We start from the raw sequence: 22,610 nt of genomic DNA on the forward strand, positions 1-22,610 counted from the left end.
TGGATGATGGGTGGATGGATAGATGGATGGATGGATGACAGATGATGGATGGGCTTAGGGAAGGATGAAGAACATTCTCTACTTGGGGGAAAGCTCTAGAAATCCTTCTGGAAAGGGATGAGGCCTCTTAAAGTCCTGGTTCCGATCCCAACCCTGCCATTCACTAGCTCTGTGATCTTGGGCAAGTTACTTCATCTCTGTGACCCTAAGTTTCCTCATCTTTATAATAGGATGTTTCCCCAGGCATCGAAGCCCTAGGGCTTTATGTAAAGGTAGCTCCAGACACAAGGGCAAGGGTCCCCATGGGGTCAGGGCAGCTTAGGGCCTGGCTTGAGGGCCTCCCAAACTTCCCACCTGCCTGTCCCACCCCTACCGTGCCCACCCTTGGGAATCCAAGGCAGCCTGCCAGCCTGGCTCTGCCCTGACCCCAATCCCAGCCCCAGCCTCCTCTCTGGGCTCCCTCCTCCCTCCAGCACCTCAGTGTCTGGCCCTGACCCCAGCACATGCAGCTGTCTCACCTTCAGGCTCCTTGAGGACCCGACAGGATGGGGCCGTGGGGGCAGCCACAGCCCAGAGAGCAACCGGCCTCCACACATAGCAACAAAACAGGTTCAACAAGCATTTATTGTGCCCCTGCTGTGTGCCTGCTGTGTGCCCCCAAGGTGGTGCCAGCGCCGGGAAGCCGCACCCACTCCCTGCCTGGCGCACCGCCGGGCACCCCCTGAACTTCCCGGCCGGCCCTCAGAGGCCAGTGGCCTTGTCCTTCCTGGCGCCCCAGCTGCACCAGACAGGGCGCTGCGTGTGACAGTGGCAAGAGTCAGGAGTTGCTGTCTCACAGTCGCATGTGCAGCCCTGGTCATTCCCTCGGGCCACCCCGGCTCTGTTTCCGGGGCCCTGAGCCCCAGGCGGCAGTGGGAAGGGCAGGCCTGGGTCTCCCACACAGGCCGGCTGAGTTCACAGCCCACGGGCCAGGTTTCCGGGGGCACCAGACCGCTGGTCTTCTGGCAGGGGGCCGGTCCTGGTGACAGCTTGAGGTCTGGGGGCCAGGCCGGGTCTCAGTCACACCCAGTGCCCCAGGACCCAGCACTGACGGTTCAGCTCTGGCATCTCCTGTGCAGAGCTCCGGGGCCAGGAATCTCCCATGTGTGGATGGTGTCCTGCCAAGAGACAGGTGGTCAGTGCTGACAGCCACCTCCTTCCACCCACGCGTCCACTGGCCACCCGCCCCCAGGCCTTCCAGCGGCCCTCTAATCCCCCGACCCCCCGTCTGTCAACCCACATCTAGCCCTCTACCACCGGCTCACCACCCCGTGCCCCCATCACCCACCCACCTAGACAGCACCCGCCAATGTGTCCAGCACGCCCTCCGACACAGTCCTCGCACCCACAACCCACCCCCACTCATGCACCTCCCCCCGTCAACACAGCAGCGCACCTGCCCTCACGCCGTCCACTAACACGCCAGCAGCCCAGCTTCCCGCAGCCACACCTGCCTGTAACCCAAAACATCCTCATCCCCTCACCCTCCACCTCCCCGCCCGCTCACCTCTCCCCACCCTGCCGCCACACCCACTAACTCACCCGGTGGCCCCAGCCACCGGCCCTCCATCGTCCTGCCCCCACCTGCCCACCCATGACCCCCCATCCAGCCCGGCCATCCTGGAACCGCCCCCCACCCCCCACCTCCCCGGCAGGGCTTCCCCGAGCTGCACCGCATGTCTCCACATGTTCAGGAGAACTGAGGGCACACGATTCCCAGCCCCGTCCTGACGTGACCCGAGGGGCATGTGCTCAGAGCGTCTACGCGGCCCCCAGGCAAGGCTCCACCACCAGGCCTGTGCCCTGGGCTCGGGAAGCCCGCCTTCTGCCTCCCCTCGGAGACCTCCTTTGCGGCCTCGGACAATGCCGGAATCGGGGCCACCCCCCCACCCCCAAGACCTGCCAAACCATCCTTGTACTCCTGGCCATCAAATCCTCAAGGCGCAGCCCATGTGTCCCCTCCGACAGGAAGCCCCCCGGACATCCCTGGAGCCCACTGTGTCTCCCTCACGTTGGAGCGCCCCTCCCGGCAGCACTCCCCAGAGGAAACCAACAGTGACGGAGCGTCCACGGTCTACACCGACTTGCCTCTGGCCTCCCAAGCTGTGAAGTAGCTACGACCCATCTTACAGATGAGGGAAGGGAGACAGCGAGGATAAGCAGCCGCCTTCGGAGTCACAGCTATGGGGGAGCCAGACTGAATCCTTATCCTCCTGATTCCAAACTTCCGCAGTAGAGACACTTGTTCCATGTCGTTTGGTTGTGTTTCTGCTCTGAGCTCTAATGGAGGCTCAGATATTCTTGTCACCCTTTGGGGTCAGACGGGCTCCTTGTAGCAAGACCCTTGGGGTGGGAATTCCTGCTGACACCAAGCTCTTGCTTGCACACCTCTAAAGACAGACAGCTCATTACTCTTCCTCCACCCCCAGGGCAGCTGTGACTGTTGGGAGAGTCTTCCTCAAGGCAAAGGCTGGAAGGCCACGGTCAAAGGGGAAGATGGTTTTTGGGGTTTTATTACTTTGACTTTTTTTTTCAGTTTTTAATATTTACTGTTACTGCTTTGCTAATTTTACTCTATTTTTTAAAGGGTGGGGAAATATTTGGCAAACATTCTGGAACCATTTGGCCTCTGGGAAAACATTTGTTTTGGCCTCAGCCACTAACAGTTGCATTCTTTGGAAGAATGCTGCCAAGATATAGGTGTTTGGATTTTTTTTTTTTAACCTAGAAGCAAATATTTGATGTGCAGGAAGGTTTGATTGTTTTCCTAAATGAATATTTAAAAGTGATAGTAGCTGCAATGTTGACATTGCCAACAGGCCGAACCCCGGAGAGTTTGTTGGAACAGAGAGAAAGTGATCATGAATTTTGAGGGAAAAGGAAAGGGCCATGATCCCCATCCTTCTTGGAGCTAAAACCAGGCTCCTCATCCCCCGGATCCAGAGGTGGATTTGTCGCTGAGCACTGGGACCCTCCTTTCTTACTCAGTCTCTGGGGAGGGGCTGGGGGCCCAGAGCCACTTGTAGTGGAGAGTGGGGAGCTCTGTCCTCCCCATGTCTGAGGGGTGACCCGCAGGCCACCACCCTTCTTCCTGTCTCTCTACTTTTGGGTGAGGTCCTAGCTGGGGGTGGGGGGAGGGGGAGCACCTCGTCCTGTAGATCGGAGAATACCATCTCAACGTGTCTACTAGGCCCAGCCGAACGGCATAAATGGGCGAAGCAGCCAGAAGCAGCCATTCTTCAGCTCTGGCCAATTGTTGCCATGGAGAATGTGAGCTCAGATCTTCCAAAAAGTTCAGAGAAGCTAAAAATCAGAATTTCGAAATAAAATCTCCTGGCTTTTCAATACTGACAACTGAGGCTTTTAAAACATTTACAACCGGGACCCCTGGGTGACCCAGCGGTTTAGCGCTGCCTTCGGCCCAGGGCGTGATCCTGGGGTCCCCGGATCTAGTCCCGCGTCGGGCTCCCTGCATGGAGCCTGCTTCTCCCTCTGCCTGTGTCTCTGCCTCTCTCTGTGTTTCTGATGAACAAATAAAATCTTTTTTAAAAAATCAAACATTTACAACCATCTGTGGGCTGAGTAGCATCTCTTCCCAGCCCGCATCCTGGTTCCGTGACTCTGTGCCGTGGCTTTACACATGCTGGTCCCTCAGCCCGGTGCCCTTCCCTGCTGTTTCCTGGCTGAAGCATCCCATGACCTCCCAGGCTTCGCTCCCCACTGTGACCCCATAACATGCTGCAGAGCTCTCTCCCCTTGGGCTTGTCACTTTGTATAGTGGGGGCCCCAACTAACCTGGGGACCCCATGCAGGCAGGGACTGGGTCTGCTTCCATCCTGGAGCCTTGGGCCCCCAGCAGCTGGCCAGGCACAGAGCAAGTCCTGAGCTTTCCTATCACAAATGAAGAAAGCAGGCAGGAGGAGGTTGGAGGAATTTCCAAGCCTGGAGAAGAAGCTCGGCCGGCCCTTATGAGAGGCTCCTTGGTATCTCTCCTCTTGTAGATACGGGCTTAGGGGGAAAAACTATGACCACTTCTGGCAGTCAAAGGTTCAGATCCAGGCTGCACAGCTTATAAGCTGTGTCACCATTTTTTTTTTTTAAAGCTGTGTGACTGTTGCCAAGTTCCTTCTCCTCTCTGAGCCTGCAACGGATGTGAGTTACAAAGGGTTCAGCAGGCCCAGCAGAAATCCTTCTGGAGATCCTACTAGAAATCCTTCATCATCCGACTTCAGATAGATGCAGAAAAAGCCACATGCCAGTACTGGAGGGGGCTTGGGTTCAACCACTTCTCTTCACAGATGGGGAGCCACGGCCCAAGGGTGGAAAGAGCTCTGTCCGGGCGCCGCTCAGAGGGTTGGTAGCTAGTACCGCGTTTCAAATTCCCTTGGAAGCAACCAGGCTTAGCAGAGTACTTGGCCCAAATGCACATGAACATTTTTAATGTCCTGTCCCTTCCGTCCTAACTTCTTCATCGTTCAGCGGGAAATCACTGTCATGAACTCCCCCAGGGCACCAGGATCCCCAGGGGATTAGCTCTCAGCTCTGCTGAATTGTGTGCAGTCGCATCTTCTGTTCCAGAATGGATTCACTGAGTCGGAAGGGCCCTTGAAAGCCCAGACTGGCAGTGCCACCGCAACCGTGTCGCAGGGGAAATGGGGGCACGGCACTTAGACGGGATGTAACGCGTCCAAGGCGCTCTGAAGCTGGTAAAGGAATTGAAGACGGTGGGCAAGCGGCTGGTATTGGTGATCTGACCCACAGCAGCCCCGCCCCGCCCTGCTGTCCAGGGGGTGACGGCCTCCCTTGAGGCCTCGGGGCCCATCCAGAGCCTACAGTCAAGCTAGCCCACCTCGAACTCTTTCCTCTAGAAAGAGACGGTTGAGGGGCGTGATGGAGAAATGAATGGAGGCTGGCGCTGAGGTGTCTGGCTTCGGAGGCCCTTGAGCTAGTGGCACCATCATCCCTTTGCCCTCCTAAAATGTTGCCACCTTGGCGAGGGCCCTACAGCTGCTTCTCCAAGTCAACCCTGCTCTGTAAATCAGGATCCTAAGGGCACTTCAGAGACTCTGGTGTATTTAGTAAGAACCAAATCATTGACACGATTCCTCCCAGGTTCCCCTACTGAGCTGTATGTCAAACGTGAGGACAGAGACTAGCTGTGCTACTGCTCATTGCTGTGACCCCAGCACCTGGCTCAAATCCACGTGGAGTGCCCATAACGTAGATGCGTTAAATGAACGAACAAAGGTTTGAGAAGAAGAGCAGGTGTGTGTGAGATCCACGTGGAGGGGAGGCTGGGTTTTGTGGTCTACCTGGGGGCCAGCTTGTCTTAGGGATCAAATGGGGGCCCCATCCTTGTCCTCACACACGTCCATCTTCTGGGGACTCCATGTTTCTGGACCATGACGTGCTCTTCATCTGTTCTCCACACTCGGGATCGATCGGGTTAAGTTCACTTAACCTGCCACCTCTCCCAGGACCACTGACTCCTTCATTCTCTTACTAGACATTTGTTGGGCACCTACTGTGTGTCAGCCTCCACAGCGGGTGCTGGGTCTGCAGACATGAGTGAGACACCTGCTAGCGCTAGTGAGGAAGACACGCAAATAGGAGGAAGTGACAGGAGCACACACGTCTACAGCTCTTACAGGGTGGCAGGAGTCATTCACTGCACCTCATGTGCACTGGCCCATTTAATGCTCAGAAATATGAGCGAGGTGCCATTACTATGCCCATTTTACAGATGAGGAAAGTGAGGCCCAGACAGGTTAAGTCACTTGTCCAAAGACCCACTGCTGGATTTGAACCCAGGCAGCTCCAAAGGCTGGGCTTGTAACCATCATCAAATCCTACCTTACAGACATGAACCTCAGGATAGGAAAATGCTGAGAGGAACAGGACCACCTCTGGCAGGGGGGTGGAGGGGGGCTGGCTGCCATCCCCGCACATTTGAACTAGACCTGGAAAGCACTATGAAAGCTCACTATTGCATGGGTAGGGTTTGTTTTTTGTCCAGCAAAGGAAGGGAGCAGGTCTTTTCAGGCAGAAGGAACAGAGTGTGAAATAGGTTCTTGGCAGGTAAATGAGGTTTTCAAGAGGTGTGAAAAACCTAGCACTGTTGCTGGCTGGAGGGAGCGAGAAGGTTCATGTGGCTAGAAAGCCGGGCACCTGCAGCTGGCGAGGGGAAGCGGGGGGCTGTGGTGCCCGGCAGCCCCCTCAGGGGGGACAGGGTTCATCCTGCACCTGGGGCCTCCACCTTATCATCAGACTTACCTGATGCAGATTCCTCAGCCCTGCCCCAAACCCAAAAATTGGAATCTCCAGGGAAACTTGCATTTTCACAACTGCCCCCAAGTGCTTCTTAGGAACAGGTGCCATGGGAGCAACTGCCCTGGGCAGAAATGGTCACAGACAAGAACAAAGGCAAAGCAAGTGGCCCAGATCTGTGACCACAGACACACACCAGACAAATGGTGGCCAGACAAATGACCTTGTTTTTCTGAACCCAAGTATCTTTCCCTATAAATGGAAATACTTGTCAGAGCAAATACTGCAGGAGGACTAAGTGAGCTAATGTCCCTCATTCGCCGGACATGTGCCGAAGACAGACAATGGGCTAGGCACTGGGGCTGCCGTGCAGATGTGGCGATGAGGCCCCTGTCCTCAAGACATCTCCATCCTAGTGGGGAGACGGTTACAGAGAAGGGTCCTGAGAGCGACAGGTGGCTGCGAGATGAAGTGGGGATGGGGGTGGGATGGGGTGAGAAGGCCTCTGCGGGCATGTGTGGGACGGGTCAGCACAGTGCCTGACACCTGCCAGGGGAGCCACCACAGGAGCTTCTGAAGCTAGGAGGAGGGGATGGGGGGGTGGGGGACAGGACCAAAACTGTCTTAGGAGGATGGATTGAAGAGAAGCTGGCCCTAGAAGCACCAGTTGCCATCCAGAAGCCACCAAAGAGCCCAAGCAAGGGACAAAATGCAGACGTGCTCCTGGCTGCAACTTCAGAGCGACAGGTGCTGGCTCGAGGCTGAGTACTGCTCAGAAGCCGGTTTGCAGGGCAGCAGAAACAGCATCACCGGGACCCATTAGGAATGCAGATTCCCAGGCCCCACCCAGCCCTCTTGAGCAAGAAACGCAGAGGTGGGGCCTGGAAATCCGCATTTTAGGGAGTCCCCCAGGTGATTCAGATGTGAGCATCGGCCTGGATCTCACAGCCCCCAGGGCCCGGGTCTCAGATGTCTCCAAGCCACATACCCGCCTGGGTGCTCAGCGAGTTGGCATCGATATTTATTTCAGAAATATTGTCTGTTTCCATTTTAATAAAAGAAGCAGACTTGAGCAGTACTATATTGGATCTGATTTTGATCTAATAAAAATGCCAAGCTGCTCTGGACCCAGGGAAGTCTTCCTTGAAATTCCCTCTGCTATTTTGAGGGCAGCAGCGGCAGAGACCCATCCAGACGGAGCTCCCAGAAGCCACCTCTGCACCCGGCAAGTGACAGCCTCTTGCCCAGCCCGGCCCGGCCTTACAGACACACCTGGCAAAATCAAAAGCTTGTCTTGGGCATTGAACTTGACAGCTGCAATCAGCTGCAAGCCCCAGTTGCCCCCAGAAGGAAGATGCAGACACCTGGACCAGATGGCAGCATCACCTCCATCAAATGTCACATCTGATGTGCTCCCGAGCTAGCTGATGGCACTGCAAAGGCCCAAAGGCAAGTTTCAAAAGCAAACTCTTTCCTCAGGAAAAAGAAATTGTAGCAGAATCCATATCACGGTAGCCCAAGGAAAAAAAATAGCGACTTCCGGGGCAACTAAGATAACCACAAGTTCATGTAAGCATTTACGGAAAAGTGACTGCTCTGGTGGGAAATGGTGGGAGAAACTTGGGAGGCAGCAATTGAGCACCTGTTGTGTGCCACACACTGTTCCAGGCTCTCAGATCAGATGCAAACAAAACAAGACAGGGGGCCTGTTCTCCTAGAACAGAGGAGGCCACCAAACAAAAACTGAGTAGGTAAATACAAAAAATAGTTTCAGAAAGGGACGGGTGCCATGAAGGAAAGAAAACAAAGTGATAATGAGGACAGTGGGAGAAGCCGGTGCAGTCAGGGTAAGCTTCTCCAAGCAAGCCGTCTTCTGGCTGAGACTTCAAGGTGAGACGAAGTGAGCCATGCAAGGATACAGAGGGAGAGCATTCCGGGCAGCGAGAGTGGCAAATGCAAAGCCCTGTGAGGGGATGTTTTGGATGTTCTAGAAAGAGAAAAGATGGGGGGGGGGGCTGGGTTGGAATGAGAGAAGGGAGAGTGAGAGGAGCTGAGGGTGGGGGTTTGGGAGCCAGAGCAGGAATGGCCTCGTACCCAGAGGAAGGAGGGAGATGGACACCCGAGCTGGGCTGTCTCCCCCAGGGGACCAGAGATCCCAGCAAGTCAGGGTGCCTTTCCACACCTCACTCGTTCCGTCCCCACAGAAGTCATCAGCCCTCCTTCCTGGGGCTGCAAACGGCTGAGCAGAGGCCCGCACACAGTAAGCCTTTAATAACGCGGGCTCGCTGACATTCCTCCTCCCCCGTTCCTCCTGCCCGATAGTCAGCCCACCACGAAATCCGAGCAGCTGTTCGGTGCAGAAATATTGCAAAACTCGACCAGGCATTTCCAAAATATTTTCTTGGCCAAAACCCCACGAGCAGCTAAGAGGCTGCATTTTGGAGATGGTGCTGTTTCCCCAGGTGGCCTGAGGAGGCTGCTTTCCTAGCCCACGAGGTCTGCGAGGACCAAGTCCACGTGTGGCTGGGCCCGGAGGCCCTGGACCCTGCCCGGCGACTGGTAGATGCCTGTGCCCGGCACGGGAGCCACCCACCGACATGCGGCAGCTCACACTGGTGGCCCAGGGTTTGGGCTCTGGGGCCAGAGAGGCTGGGTGCAAATCCCAGCTCTGCCTCACTTTCCCTGCCTGTAAAATGGGACGGTGTTTAGGATTAAGTAAGTGGATAAATGCAAAGTCCTCAGAACACACACCAGGACGAGATAGCAGCAGACCTGAGGGGGTGGGACTGAGTTTTTCTTGTTGACTATTTTTGTAATCAAGTCCAGGAATCTGTAGCGCTGTAGGACTGTACCAAGCTGGATCACCCCTGGCCAAAGATCTCCTCCCTCTCTGGCACCTCGCCCTCTCCGCAAGCCGGATGAGGCACCTTGCCTCTGCTGTCACACCGACCCCTGCACTGACCCCACTTCAGCTCTGGCCACACGATCCAGCCATAGTCAGGAGCTCTCCCGTCCAGGAACACGCCTGGTTCACCCCCGTATTCCAGAACCCAGCAGAGGCCCAGTCTAGAGAAGCATCTTTCATAAAGATGTGTTGAATAGGGGATCCCTGGGGGGCTCAGCGGTAAATTTAGCACCGCCTTCGGTCCAGGGCCTGATCCTAGAGACCCCGGATCGAGTCTTGCATCGGGTTCCCTGCATGGAGCCTGCTTCTCCCTCTGCCTGTGTCTCTGCCTCTCTCTCTCTCTGTGTCTCTCATGAATAAATAAATAAAATCTTAAAAAAAAAAAGATGCATTGAATAAATGACTTTCCTGTGGCCACAGGAGCAGCCATGGCAGGGTAATTCAAGTGACCGAAGCCAACTCCTCTGACAGCTGACGGAAGCCTCCAGCGCCTCTGCTGGCCCCGGGGGAAAGACTGCTGTCCCCGGCAGCTGGGCGACCTGGTAAAAGACACACCTGGCAGAGGTGCCGTGGGATCTGAGGCCCCTTCCTTCCTGAGGTACAGGGAGGTGGCAAATCTCCGGGGGCCGCTGACAGCCCTGGGCAGTGCCGTCCTCACCTTCCCCCAGTCCCAGGGCGGTGCATTAGGATCGGCTGCTTCACTGCCTCTCCCCACCCGCAGCGTGCTCCCTGGAGGACCTCCTCAGCCTCAACCACCTCCCTTCCCAACTCTGACACCGTCCAGCATCACCCGGACAAAGCACCGCAGCCCCACCAGCCTGTCCTCTCCATGCTGGGTGCTCGGGGCCCCCAGGCCCTTGACGGCTGGAGCAAGCTTTGTCCCCTGGGCTCCGAGCAGACAAGCAGATGCCATGGGTGCCCCCTCGGCCAAGCGGACTGCTGACCTCCACCTGCCCCAGGGGGATGCAGGCACCACTCCGTGGCCCGGCCGCCCTCAGGGCCCGAGCAGAGCTGCAGCCGTGGCTATGCGGGTAACTCCGGTACGTGTGCTCTGCACTGGCCGCCCCGGGCCCCTCAGCAGGGTTCAGGGCACTCGCCTCCATCACGGCCTCTCCCTGCAGGGGCTGCCTCCCCCACTTCTACTTGTGTTTTCTGGGATCACCCAGACAGGTGCTTGCTGCTGAGTCCTTCTCTCTGGACCTGCTCTGGGAGACCCAATGAAGACATTCTGACGAATCTTCCAGCAGAGAGCTCTTGAGCGCACCCGCTCTCACCTTCACCGCCGGAGGTCAGGCCGCGTCGCCTCTCCTGGGAATGGCTACGCCTGCACCTAAGCTGCCCGGCCGGCCTCTGGCCTCGCACCCTCCACCCCTTCCCCACAAGACAGATGGACGCAGGGACGCTTATGGCCGGATAGAGAGATAGATACGGGACAGACAGCCGATACAGTCCCAAGTACAGACTAAAGGTAGAGATCGACACACAGACACAGACGAACAATCTGGGTAGGTCTCGTCCCTGCTCAGAATGGCCCTGGCTCCCCACCGCACGGCCAGCCCCCTCCCACGCTCCTGCCCCTGTGCCCCCGCAGCCCCATCTCCTGCCTTCCTGCCTTCCCACTGCTCCCCTTGCTCCAGCCTCGCTGGCTTCCAGTCCTGGCTGCTCCTGCTTTGGGGACTTGGCGTTTGCACAAGGCTCCGCCTGGAAGGACCTTTACTGGCTGGTTCTCAGTTTTTCAGGCTCCAGTCAAGAGGTGGCTCTGCAGGACCCTGCCCCATTCTCTCTCCCACCACACGCTCCCTCTGAGCACCTGACGGTACCTGAGGCTGTCTCGTTTCTGGGCCACTTCTTACTTTCTCCCTCCCCCTAGGCTGTGAGCCCCACAAGGCGGAGGCCTGTCTGCTCTGGTTCACGGCTGGTCTTCAAGGGGATGGAAGATGGACTCTCTGCAGGCCGTTGACCCGCATGTGAGGGCACCCGATGCTCCTTTCGTGAAGGAATGCTGCTTGGCAGATGACTGGGTGCCAGGGCAGGGGTGAGGGCCGTGGGAACGGGGCTGGGCTCTGGGGGAGGGAGGTCTGCAGTTCCCCCAACCCTGGGCATCCTCATTAATTCCAGGGCTTGCTCTTAGAGCCAGACTGGGTCCCTCCAACTCTTTCTTCATCCTTGGGCTTCAGGGACTGGTAAGGTTGCCTGCCCATTCTGCAGGGAGTGTGGGGAGGCTCAGGCCCAAGCAGGAGCTGATGGTGCTTGAACACGTCAGCGTTCTCAGTCTTTATCCCTACTACGTGCTTCTCGAGCCTAAGGGATTTCTCCACCCCCACCTTCTCCATGCCCTGGGTCCTGAACCCCTCCTCCAGGAAGCCTTCACCCCAGCACAGACACCTGGCCTGCAATCAGTGGGTGAGCCCAGCACCCCCTGCGATGCCACCCCGCATTCCTCGGGTGGGTGACTCTTGTCTTGGTCATCTCACGGGGGTGGCACCTCCTACAGGAGCCTCTTCCTCCAGAGTGAAGCCCAGACCTCTCCTCTTGTCTTCCCAGGCCCCTCACTCCGGGCTGAGCCACTTCTCGGTCAGTTCCCGGGATCACGGGATTTGGGGTTAAACAGACCTGAGTTCAAGTCTCCACTGTGTCCGTTCGGATATCCCCAGAGCCGACCCTGAGGGAGGAGCTGGAGAGTCGGGGAGATGTCAGGAGGTGCAAGGGAACTGGGCGTAGGGAGGGAAAGCAGCACAGAGATGGGGAGGCCGCCAGCCCAGGGAGGGCTGTGAAGCCCGCCACACCGGTCTCTAGCCGTCCAGGGGACCATGCAAAACACATGCCTCGGAGCGAGCCCACTCCCGGGGACGCAGATACCGACCCCTGGAAGGCACGGGACCTTCCTAAAAGGTCTGAGAGATGTGGGTGGGGCGCAGAGAGAATCTGCTGGAACTGCCCTGCCACGAGTAGCAGAGCTGTGTGACCTTGGGCAAGCTACTCCACCTCTCTGAGTCCAAATTTCCTCACCTGCAAAGTGTGGTTCGTAGTCCCAGCTGTCGGGGCTGGGGGCTGGCAAGGCCAGGAGACCAGGCAAGAAGAGCCTGGGGTGCGGTGGGGTGTGCGGGGGGCGCGCGGGGCCTCGTGCGGGCTGAGCTGAGCTGCTGCCGCTTTAACTTTAACCTCACATCGGCTGCTTTTCTGGCTGGAGCAAGGCCCTCTCTCTCCTTTCACCTCCCTTCTGCTTTCTGGTCCAGGCATTTGTTTTCCTAATCGGTGCCCTCGATTCTGTCTAGGGCGTCCCCCACAGTGAGGCCTATGAAGTCCATGCATTCTGGGCTGCCAGGAGCCTCCCCAGCCCAAACACACGTGGTCCACTGTCACCTCCCTGACTTGGCGAGTTGGACTGGGGAGCTGTTCCCCCTTCTGACCAACACCCAGCCCAGCCTGGCCTCGAGCTGTGGCTCACTGGGCTGCCCTGAAACACCCAACGGCCCCTCACTTGCTTAGCATCCCATCTCCGCCATGAGAGGACCAAGGCTGCCGTGTGCAGAGGACATGCTACACCACGATGCCAGCCTCAGTTTCCCCATCTGCAGAGTGTGTCTGTGGGACCAAGCAGGGGCACAGGGAGAGATTGGACTGGCTCATCTCCAGGCTCCCCTCTCCTCGGACGGCACGGGCTCCTGCAGACGAGGCCACTTACGGGCAGGGTATCTCTCGTGGCGACAGTCTAAGCGGAGGTCCTCCTCGTGCCCATCCCCCTTCTCGATCCTGGAAAGAAAAGGACCCAACAGCCTGTGTGAGACGGTGCAAGCTGAGCTGCCACAGACCCAGGACCCAGAAAAAAATACAGCCTTTTTTCCCTTTGGGAACACTGTGCAAAGCCACCCACGCCGCCGCCACCACCACCGCATGGGCGCTTTACCACAACCCTGTTAGATGGACACCATTATCTCCATTTTGTTGATGGAGAAGCTGAAGCATCAAAAGCTAACGTGACCAGCCGAGGGTCACACAGCTAAGAAGTTAGAGGCAGAAGAGGGATGCAAACCTGCGTGTTCTCAGAAAAAGAGGTTCCATTACGTGCAAGTGCTAGATTAGAAATGATGGTTTGATGAAAAAAATTATACGCTGATACGCACAAAAGATTATTTGACAGAATATATACCAAAAGGCCAATGGTAACTGACCCTAGATAAGGAGGATAGAGGGATTAAATCTGGAACCTTCTTTTTGCTTACCTCTATCCTCTGATTTGGGGGCAACGGACTCCTAATAACTGTGTCACTTTTCTTAACTAAATGAAAACACTTCCTCAGGGCATTTCTACATATAAATAAAGCCACGTCTTCTGACTTCTGGCACCGAAGGTTGGAAGGTTGGAAGGTGGCTCCTTCCCACCAACATGTGCAGCTTCCTTCTCCTCTGGCGTCTCAAGATGACTACAGCTCCTGAGGGGGCTGCAACGGTGTGGCAGGGATGCCAAGCACAGAGCAGTGGCTGACAAGGGTCTGGGTGGAGGCAGCCACAGACCTAGACCCTTGCCCTGGGGCCTGGGGAACGGGCAGGGCCATGTTCCCACACAGCGCTCGTCCCTTCGTAACCCGAATAAGTCACGGAGCTCCACGTGGTCCAGGTGTGCATCACCTTTAGAGGATCACAATCTGGTCCCCAGAAGTAGAAACGATTCCAATCATTATCATATCTGCTGAGCAACACCAGAAGTACTCCCAATTCTGTATCTGTGGCCGCACGGTTTTATATCTCTTCAATTCCTCTTTGCCTTTTTAAAAAGATTTTATTTATTTATTTGAGAGCGGGAGTGAGTGGTGGGGAGGGGCAGAGGGAGAGGGAGAGAAGCAGACTCCCCACTGAGCAGGGAGCCCAATGCGGGGCTCCATCCCAGGACCCTGGGGTCATAACCTGAGCCAAAGGTAGATGCTTAACCGAATGAGCCACCCAGGCAGCCCTCCTCTTTGCCTTTTACTTGCTCTGCGTTCCTCCATCACCTCTTCTTTGCACTGATACCCTCTCTTCTCTCATGGAGGGAAGTTTCAGGCCTCGCCCAAGAAACTGCCCCACCCCTGTTTTCTGATTCTTCCCATCACGTCTTACTTCTAGTTGCCCAGCTGTGTCCAGAAGTGTGGGGCTGGAGAAGGAGACGTGCGGAAGGTGATGGATGACAAGCAAGCAATGGCATCTGGCATTGCCAGGAGAAGGGAGGGAAACACTCATGCACGGAGCCTTTCGCCCCCCTCGGATTGCTCATTCATTTATCCGGCACGAATGTCCAGAGGAGCTGCCCTGGGCAGTTCACTCCAGATGCCGTGTGCACCATGGAATGTCTACCTCAGCTCTGCCCTCGGAGAGCATCCAGTCCAGTAGGAAGACAGTGTGCACACCAGTCAGGCAACAAGTGCGGTGTAACGCCGCCCGAGGTTGCCCACGCTGCCTGCACCCAGGGGCTAGGCGCAGGCTTCCCAGGGAGCAAACTCTGAACATGGTGGTGGTTGTTCGTACAAGATTTTCTGTGGCCTGGGTGGTCCCAGATGGCAGAACAAAGCCCCAAGGGCTGAAGCTGTAAGAAGGCAAGTGTGCTGTAGAAAGCTGATGCTGTGGGAAGGTTCCACACAAGGAAAGGTGTCCTTTTGTGGGGGGGCATCTTTTAGTAGAAACATCTTTGTTATTTTCCTGATAGCTCTTTGTTATTAAAAGACAAAAAAACCCAAAAAACATGTCCCACTCATAGATCAGAAGTCTCCTTATAATGACACCTCCATGTGGTGGCATCATCACTGCTAGGAGTTTAGTGTTTATCTTTTCAGAATTCAAACTTTTGAAAAAACATATACAGCCTCAAATTAAATATGCTTTTGTAACCTGTTTTTTTTTTTTTCTTACCCACAAATTTTCCACATCGTTCTATGTCAGGACACATCTCATTCCCCTTTTTCCTCGTATTGCATGTGAGAGAATAGTTAATATTCAATCCGCTACTGACAGACATTTGGGGGTTGTCCAGTTTTACATTCCTCCAAGTAGTGCTGCCTGTATGTCCGGCAAGTTGCTGAGCTCCCCATCCCCAGAGGTAATCAAGGCTAGGGTTCCACCCATCATGAAATGGCAAACACTGGATGGAGACTGGACCAGGTAATGGAGCCCATCCTCGTGCCAGAGCGCCCTCTCCCAGGCCATGCCCAGGGACTCTGGACCAACGGATGCCTGCCCTGCCCGTCCCATATGGGCTTTGCATACCCTCCTGTGTCTCCCAGCCTTAACTTTGAACTGATTCATCGATCTACCCAAGACTCCCAGCTCTCATGGCTTCTTATCTTCTGAAATCACCCTCCTCTCGGCCTCATGCTGGGCTCCTCCTTGGGCTCTGTTGGGAGTCTGAGCTCTGGGGAGGGGAGCCAGTGAGCAAAGGAGCTGGTGTTTAAGGAGAGAAACAGCCCCACCTTGGTCTGGTCCCTCCCCACCCCTGGTCACGGAGACCTGGTTGCCAAGAAGCCCAAAGCTCAATAGTTAACGTATCAATGAACACCTGCCAATCAGTGAGCGTGGGCTTGGGGGCCACGGGCAGGACTCAGAGGGGCCTCTGCCTCCAGAAGCTCATGCCTGTTATGCACATAAACAAATAATCATAACTTACTATGCTAAGTTTTAGGCCAGAGAGTGTTAATTAAGCAGGTTGGAAGGGTGGACACCTGCCTGGTACAGGTATTGGCAAACTTCTCCCAGAAAGGTCTGGGTAGTAACGACATGAGGCTTCTCTGTCACCGACCACTCAGCCGCCCTTGTGGTCCACAAGCAGCCGCAGACACTGTGCAAACCAACGGGTGTGTTCACTAGACGTTTATTCGCAGCAGGTGGTGAGCCAGATTTGTTTTTTTGGGAGACAGCATGTAAATCCCTGGTCTTAACAGTGGGTCTCAACTTGGGAGGCCGGCTGAAGTGACCTGGGGAGTGCGGCCAGGGCTGAGAGCCACCTGTCAGGACCAGCAGGGGCTTCGGGGACCGGCAGCCTGCTGGAGGCCACCTGACCTGCTCACTTCTCAGGTTGGGGGCTGGACCCACACTGGTCGGCCCGTCCTTCTGCTGCACCGTGTGGCCATTCTGGAAAGACCTGTCTTGTGCAGCTCACCCGACTGCTCAGAATCCCACGATCTAGAGGTTTCTCTGTGGCAACGGCACAGGATGGTAAGCATGACGGTGAAGACCAGCACCACTGCCCCGCCGATGGTTGTGAACACCAGTGCCGGTACCTGGCACAGAGCGAGGGCTCCTAGCAGGTTAACCACCACTACTTCTAAATTCGCTTGTCGATCTTCCCTGGTACGTTTTGAAGTCTGAGGGAAGAGGACAGAGTTTATCTCGCTCTGCCCTTGGAGACCTCAGGGTCGAGCCCGGTGCTTGGCACCAGGCACCCCCAAGAACGTCAGCACAGAGGGAGGGGGAAGGAAGGAGTAAAGGCAGCCTGAGGCTGAGAGTAGCCTGCATGGGGTTCCTTTCTTTCTGCATGGAAAGAAAAGGAACAAGGGCAAATGGCACTGGGTGACAATTATATTTGATTTGAACTGTGATTTCCTGCAGGAAATATTATGTGCTTTCTAAAGACAGGTGGTTTTTTTTTTTTTTTTTTTTTTTTTTTTTAACGGTGGTGCAAGAAAGTACCCACAACTCTAAGTGCGTGCCTTGAAGGGTAAATGGGCGGTGGCGCCGGGATGCATGCAGTGCTCAGCAGGGGCGGCAGGTGGGCAGCGAGCACCTCTGTCCTCCGTGAACCCGCTCTGTGCTTCCCTCTGCGGCTGTCGGGCATCTCCTCTGAAAGCTGCTTGAGTCTAACCACGTCCTGGTCACCTGCAAGCCTGATTTCCTCCTCTGATCAACAGGCGTAATATCGCGCCTGCCTCTCGGGGTGGCTATAGGATTTTCTTTTTTTTAAGATTTTATTTATTTATTCATGAGAGAGAGAGAGAGAGGCAGAGACACAGGCAGAGGGAGAAGCAGGCTCCATGCAGGAAGCCCAACGTGGGACTTGATCCCTGGTCTCGAGGATCATGCCCTGGGCTGAAGGCGGCGCTAAGCCACTGAGCCACCCGGGCTGCCCTGGTTATAGGATTAAATGAATGAGTCCGTGGGAAGTTCAATGTGTCTGTGGAGTTCTCATCACGTCATTATTACTATGGTCATCATCAGCCTTATCTCCGGGGGGGGGGGGCGTTATGGTCTGTCCCCCTGTGACTCCACCCCATACAGTTTCTGATGTGGAAGGATAGTGTTTTAGCATGTTCACCAGTTCCCATCCCCTCGCCCCCCCCAAAAGCCACACACACACACACACACACACCCTTTCTGCCACTCTGACTGTTAGACCTGAGCCATGTGCTACCTCGGGGAAAGGGGGTGTTTTGGAAGAAGCAGAGAAAGGGCTTCAAGGCATTGAACACCTCTGGATTCAGGGCAGGGCGCACCCGCAGCGGGTCACACGCAGCCTTCGCTCCTAGGAGAGACAGTCTTCCCCAACTGGGGACAAGGAGAGTCCACGCAGAAGCTCGGCTGGTGCCCAGCGAGGAGGATAAGCCTGGGTGAGAATGAGGAACTGCGGTATCTGCTCTGACTTTCAAGTGAGAGCAAAATACACTTGTATAAATCGTCCTAATCCTCACCATTTGGGGTCCTTTTGCACCTGTTCAGACCTGTACCCCAACCAAGGCTCCTGCCGCCATCAGTACCATCATCCCCACTTTACAGATGGGAACACCAAGGCTGAGGTAGCCCCGGGACTTGTCCCAAGCTGAGCGGTGTGGTTCTGGTGAAGGTGAATGGCTGGCCCTCCAACAGAAGGCAAGAGCCGGCCTTTGCGGCCTCCGTGCGTACGCCCCTTGGCTGATGTGAAGGTGAGAGTGTGACGTCACTGACCGAGGAGCCGCACGCTGCTCCCCCCCACCTCCCCCGAGCCAACACAGGCTGGCTGCAGCTAGCGCCGGGCTGCGGTCTGAACTCAGCCTTACGGTCCCTGTACCTGGAGTGTCCTCCACTGCGTCCTGCAGATTCCCCGGCCCCCAGGGGACTCGCAGGCACACCCGCCCGGGCTACACCTGCCTGCGTCGTGAGGTCCTGGAGGGAAGTGGGGACCATCCAGTTCCGGCCCTCAGAACTGCCAGCAGATGTGCAAACAGCTGTGTCTGGTGTGACTGCACGGTAACAGCCACCACCCAGTGACCCAAACTTCCATTCCAGCTGAGACTGGCTATTGGTTCTTTTTTGAGAGAAGAGATGGATGGAGGGAAGTGACGGAAGCAGAGAGGCTCTGAGGGCTTGAAGGTGGCCCAGAACCACTGCCCTGTCTCCTCAGGAGGCCCCCCAATACCTGCCCGCCTGATTCCAGGGCCAAACGTGGCCACCGCGGGTCACGTCAGCACAGCCAGGGGCTCCATCAGATCTTCTTTCTGCTGTGAAAGCAGCCCCAGGGCCTCCCCAGCACAGCCCTTCCAGAATGTTCTCCGTTCCCGTGGTCCTGCGGGTATCATCCTCAAAGCCAGCCCCTCTCTCATGGCCACAGGCTGGCTTCTGTTTTCCAAACTTCCAGTCACTTCCTAGTATGTACTGGCAGTCTGGGCTGTGCATGCTCCTCAACCTGTCTGACAAAGGACTTAGGTTTCCCCCCTTAATTTCCAATCTACCTTGGACTAATTTTTTTTTTTTTTAAGTAAAATACAATAAAGGGATGCCTGGGTGGCTCAATGGTTGAGCATCTGCCTTTGGCTCAGGGTGTGGTCTTGGGGTCCCAGGATCGAGTCCCACGTCGGGCTCCCTGCATGGAGCCTGCTTCTGCCTCTGCCTGTGTCTCTGCCTCTCTCTCTCTCTCTTGCTCATGAATAAATAAATAAAATATTTTTAAAAAGCAAAATATAATAAAAATGAGTTACTGGAAGAGGAAATGGAAAAAACCACATAGGAAAGCAAGCTTGGGTGTCCCAGCAAGCTCAGCCATCTGAGAGCTTCCAAACTTCTACTTCAACTCCTGTCCTCACGTCACTGTGGATGTTTGCAAACGGGCCCTGGGTGGGGGAGGCCACACTCTGAGGGGTGCTGGCGGGTAGGGCCTTCCTTGATCCACTGGGCATGTCCATCTCCCCAAGCCGCAGCGGGACTGCATCTGCTCCGACCTGACCTTTCCTGAGCTGGGCAGTGCCCCGAAGTCCCCCAAGCGGCCGGTCTGCTTCAGCAGATCTGGGGCAGGGCCTGAGAGTGCATTCTAACCGGTTCCCAGGATCGCACTGGGGAGCCAGACGCTGGACCCTCGGCTTCGGGCACGCGTGGGGCTCCTCTAAGCTTTGGCCGCGTCGTCCTCGTGTCCTAGGCTGTGACCCAGTGGACCCAGGCCTCCCGTGTCCCCCTCTACGGTCCCAGCTACACGTAGGCAACACCATGGTGGCCGGAGGCCCTCTGGCCAACTCCCCCCCACTTTTCACGTCCCCTCCAGCTGGCTGGTATTTAGGAGAAAATGGGGGAGTTCAGGGAGCGGCCGTTCCTTCCAGATGTTCTCCTGCTTCCCTCTGATCGCTCTGCACTCCACAGCCCATCTGTGCGCTCAGCTTTCCCCGCACGCCGCGCTGGCCGCCGTCTGGTCACGGAGCAGCCGAGGGCCTGCGTCTCCGCGGGGTCAGCTCTCATTGCTGGGGGCCGCGCTCCTCTGCAGAACACACGGCGATTCCAGGGGACCCGCGCGGAGCGGGGACGGGCGCGGGCGGCGCTGAGAAGGGATACGCGGGCCGCGAAAGCGGATAAAGGCGGGCCAGGGGGTGCTGTGACCGAACACGTCTCAGAGGCTCCACATCTAGGGGACAGTCGCAGAGGACAAAGGACACAGGGATTCCGAAATGATCCATTTGCAACGGAATACAGGCTGGAATTAAAAGGAATGTTGGCGAATCGATGGCTCTAAGTAGGAAATTAAGATTCTGGAACCTCATATCAAAAGCGCCATTCCGGGACAGGGGGAAATGAATGGGTTTTTTTTTTTTTTTTAAAGATGCTTTTTGTTTCTTTGTTTCTTCCTTTGTTTCTTTGTTTCGTTCTTCCTTTCTTTTTTCTTTCTTTTGTTTTTTGCTCTTCCCATCTTATGAGTAATACACCACGATTGGAAACATTTGGGGAAAATAACAGCGAAGAACAATACCCATCCACGTTGTCAACGCCTTTCCTGACTGCCATGTGCAGTTGAGCTTTCTCTCTCATTTCTCCAACACTTGGTTTTTAACCAACACCTCTAGATGTGAGCACTTTGAGATAGAACTGCACGGGTGGGAAATTGCGGCTTAGAAAACGAAATAATCATTAGCACACGTGGGACCCCCGCCCCACCCTCTGCAGCCTCTCGGGGGCTCGAGACTTGGTTTATCTCAAAAGCACTTTCCTCGGCCTAATACAAGAAGGTGAGTACGCCGAGGCGTGGTGCTTCTCAGCTTGGCTAGGGAAACGGTGGGCAACAGGTCACACAGGCAAGCCCACTGGCAGCTCCCAGAGGGCATAGGTCACTTGGCCTAAATGACTGGCCAGTGACCTGCCAAGAAGCTCCTTGCAAGAGGCTTTCTTCTCTGCTCTTCATCTCAGTCACTCTCGTGAGGAACGAAATAGGGGAGTGGACATGGGTCCCTGTCCCATGGGCCTTGCCGAGTAACTGCAGGGTTAGAGCTGAGTGTCTGGGGGATGGTTCACGGGGCAGTTACTTGACGGAGAGGTATTTGTCTGCCTCAGGGTCAATGCTGCAGGCACCAGCTGAGGGCTGACCGTCAACAAGGCAGAGCAGGGGACACCCCAGGCAGAGAGGCCAGCGGTCCAGCAGCTGCACGCAGGCAGAACCACCCGACTGGGGAACCATGAGGGTCCAGGGGGTGCTGTGTGTAGGGGAAGGGGACCAGGGCCCTCAGTGAGGCTAGGCGGTGGCGGGGCCGCATAGGTGATGGTGAGAAGCTGTCCCAGAGCCATGGGAAATCACTGAGACATTTTAGGCAGGAAGCCATGGGAAAGAGGTGGCACAGTGAAGGGGTATCCTGCTGGGGGGGCACAGATGGGAGGGGTGAGGCCAGATGCATGAACACCACGTAGGGCTCCCAGGGGCGCAGGACCACAGGGGGACAGAGAGACAAAGCGAAGGGACTGGCTTTGGTGGAGACCATCATGAGTCAGTCCTGGCCATGCTGATTTTTGGTGACTCTGAGAATGCAAAGCAGAGGCGATAATGAGGCAGATGGATATGGAGCCAGGCTGTCAGGGGTGGACGAGGATGTGGGAGTCCTGGCACACATGTGGCCACTGAGACTCATGTCAAATGGGGACAGAAGAGGGCCCAGAAAGGGCCCCGGGAGCATGGCCATTTAACAGAATGGGGGAGGAGAGGAGTGGCTGTTGGGGCTGAGGGAGGATGGTGTGTGTGCAGAGTGTCAGGGCCCCTGGGAGCTGTTTGGGGCAGTGTGTGTGTGGGGGGGGATGGTAGACAGTGACAGAGAGGTAACAAAGTGGAGACAGCCCTTCCAAGAGTTTCCCTACAACAGATGGGAGGGAGCAGACAGCAGAGAGCCCCCCTCTGCACCAGGCAGGGAGATGGATAAAGAGGGGGCTCAGGCCCTCAATGGTGTAGGAGTCATTCAGGTCTGTGCCCATCATTCAGGTCTGTGCTCAGGGTCGGCCTCGGGGCCTAGGGAAGGCTGTGTGCCACCCAGGAAGGAGGCGGGGGGAGGGCTCCTAATCCACGGTCTCATGCTGGTAATATTAAATTCTCTGGGGCCACCAGCCCCCACCCCCAACGCTGTGGGAGGAAGAGAGAGAGCAGAGACCCAGGTCCAACTTCCGCTAATAAATCACCCAAACTGCTCAGATTTTCCTAAATACACTTGTGTGATCCCCCTCCTGGCCTCTGCTCGTGCTGTTGCCTGGGCCTGAGAACGCCTTCTCTCACCCGCTGCCCATCTGGCTGGCGAGCAAGGCACGTGTCTCTAAAAACTTGGCTCAAGGGTCTCATCTCTGAAAGCCCTTTTATCCGCCAGCTGCCCTGGGGTGGGCCTGGGCCCTCCGCCTGCTGTCACCTCCAGGAGACCCCATGGCTGCACTGTTTTGCTGTGCTCAATGGACCCCGAGCCAGGGGTAGGACAGGTGACAGGCGAGCCTGGGGGACTCCCAAGGCAGATACTCCTCCTCTAGTGAGCCTGGGGGACTCCCAAGGCAGATCTCCTCCTCTAGCCCACTGACACCGTGCCAGAGCAGGGGCACAGGGGGGCCAGACCTGCAGCTTTCCCATGAGAAGCAAAAATCTTGACGTTTTAACACAAAATCTCCTGATTTTTAAAACTCAGCCAAAATTTAAATATTTTTAAACCACCAAACAGAGCACATCTTTCAGCAGGATTCTCCG

At 56.1% G+C, this 22,610-nt stretch overlaps 1 protein-coding gene across 4 annotated transcripts in view; it reads right to left on the bottom strand.

Annotated features, from left to right (window-relative positions):
- Positions 1-606: 606 nt before the first annotated feature.
- The window catches only part of GSG1L (GSG1 like), a 202,077-nt gene continuing 180,073 nt past the window's right edge, over positions 607-22,610 (bottom strand). For all 4 annotated transcript variants that reach the window (XM_077907120.1, XM_077907119.1, XM_077907118.1 and 1 more), the window contains 2 exons: positions 12,897-12,964; positions 607-1,157 (listed from right to left, as the gene is read on the bottom strand). In XM_077907120.1, the coding sequence (XP_077763246.1) occupies positions 1,060-1,157; positions 12,897-12,964 (166 nt within the window). In that variant the 3' untranslated portion in view covers positions 607-1,059. The remainder of the gene's footprint in view (positions 1,158-12,896; positions 12,965-22,610) is intronic.

Source organism: Canis aureus, chromosome 8, assembly GCF_053574225.1.
Source record: "Canis aureus isolate CA01 chromosome 8, VMU_Caureus_v.1.0, whole genome shotgun sequence".
Classification (NCBI taxonomy): domain Eukaryota; kingdom Metazoa; phylum Chordata; class Mammalia; order Carnivora; family Canidae; genus Canis; species Canis aureus.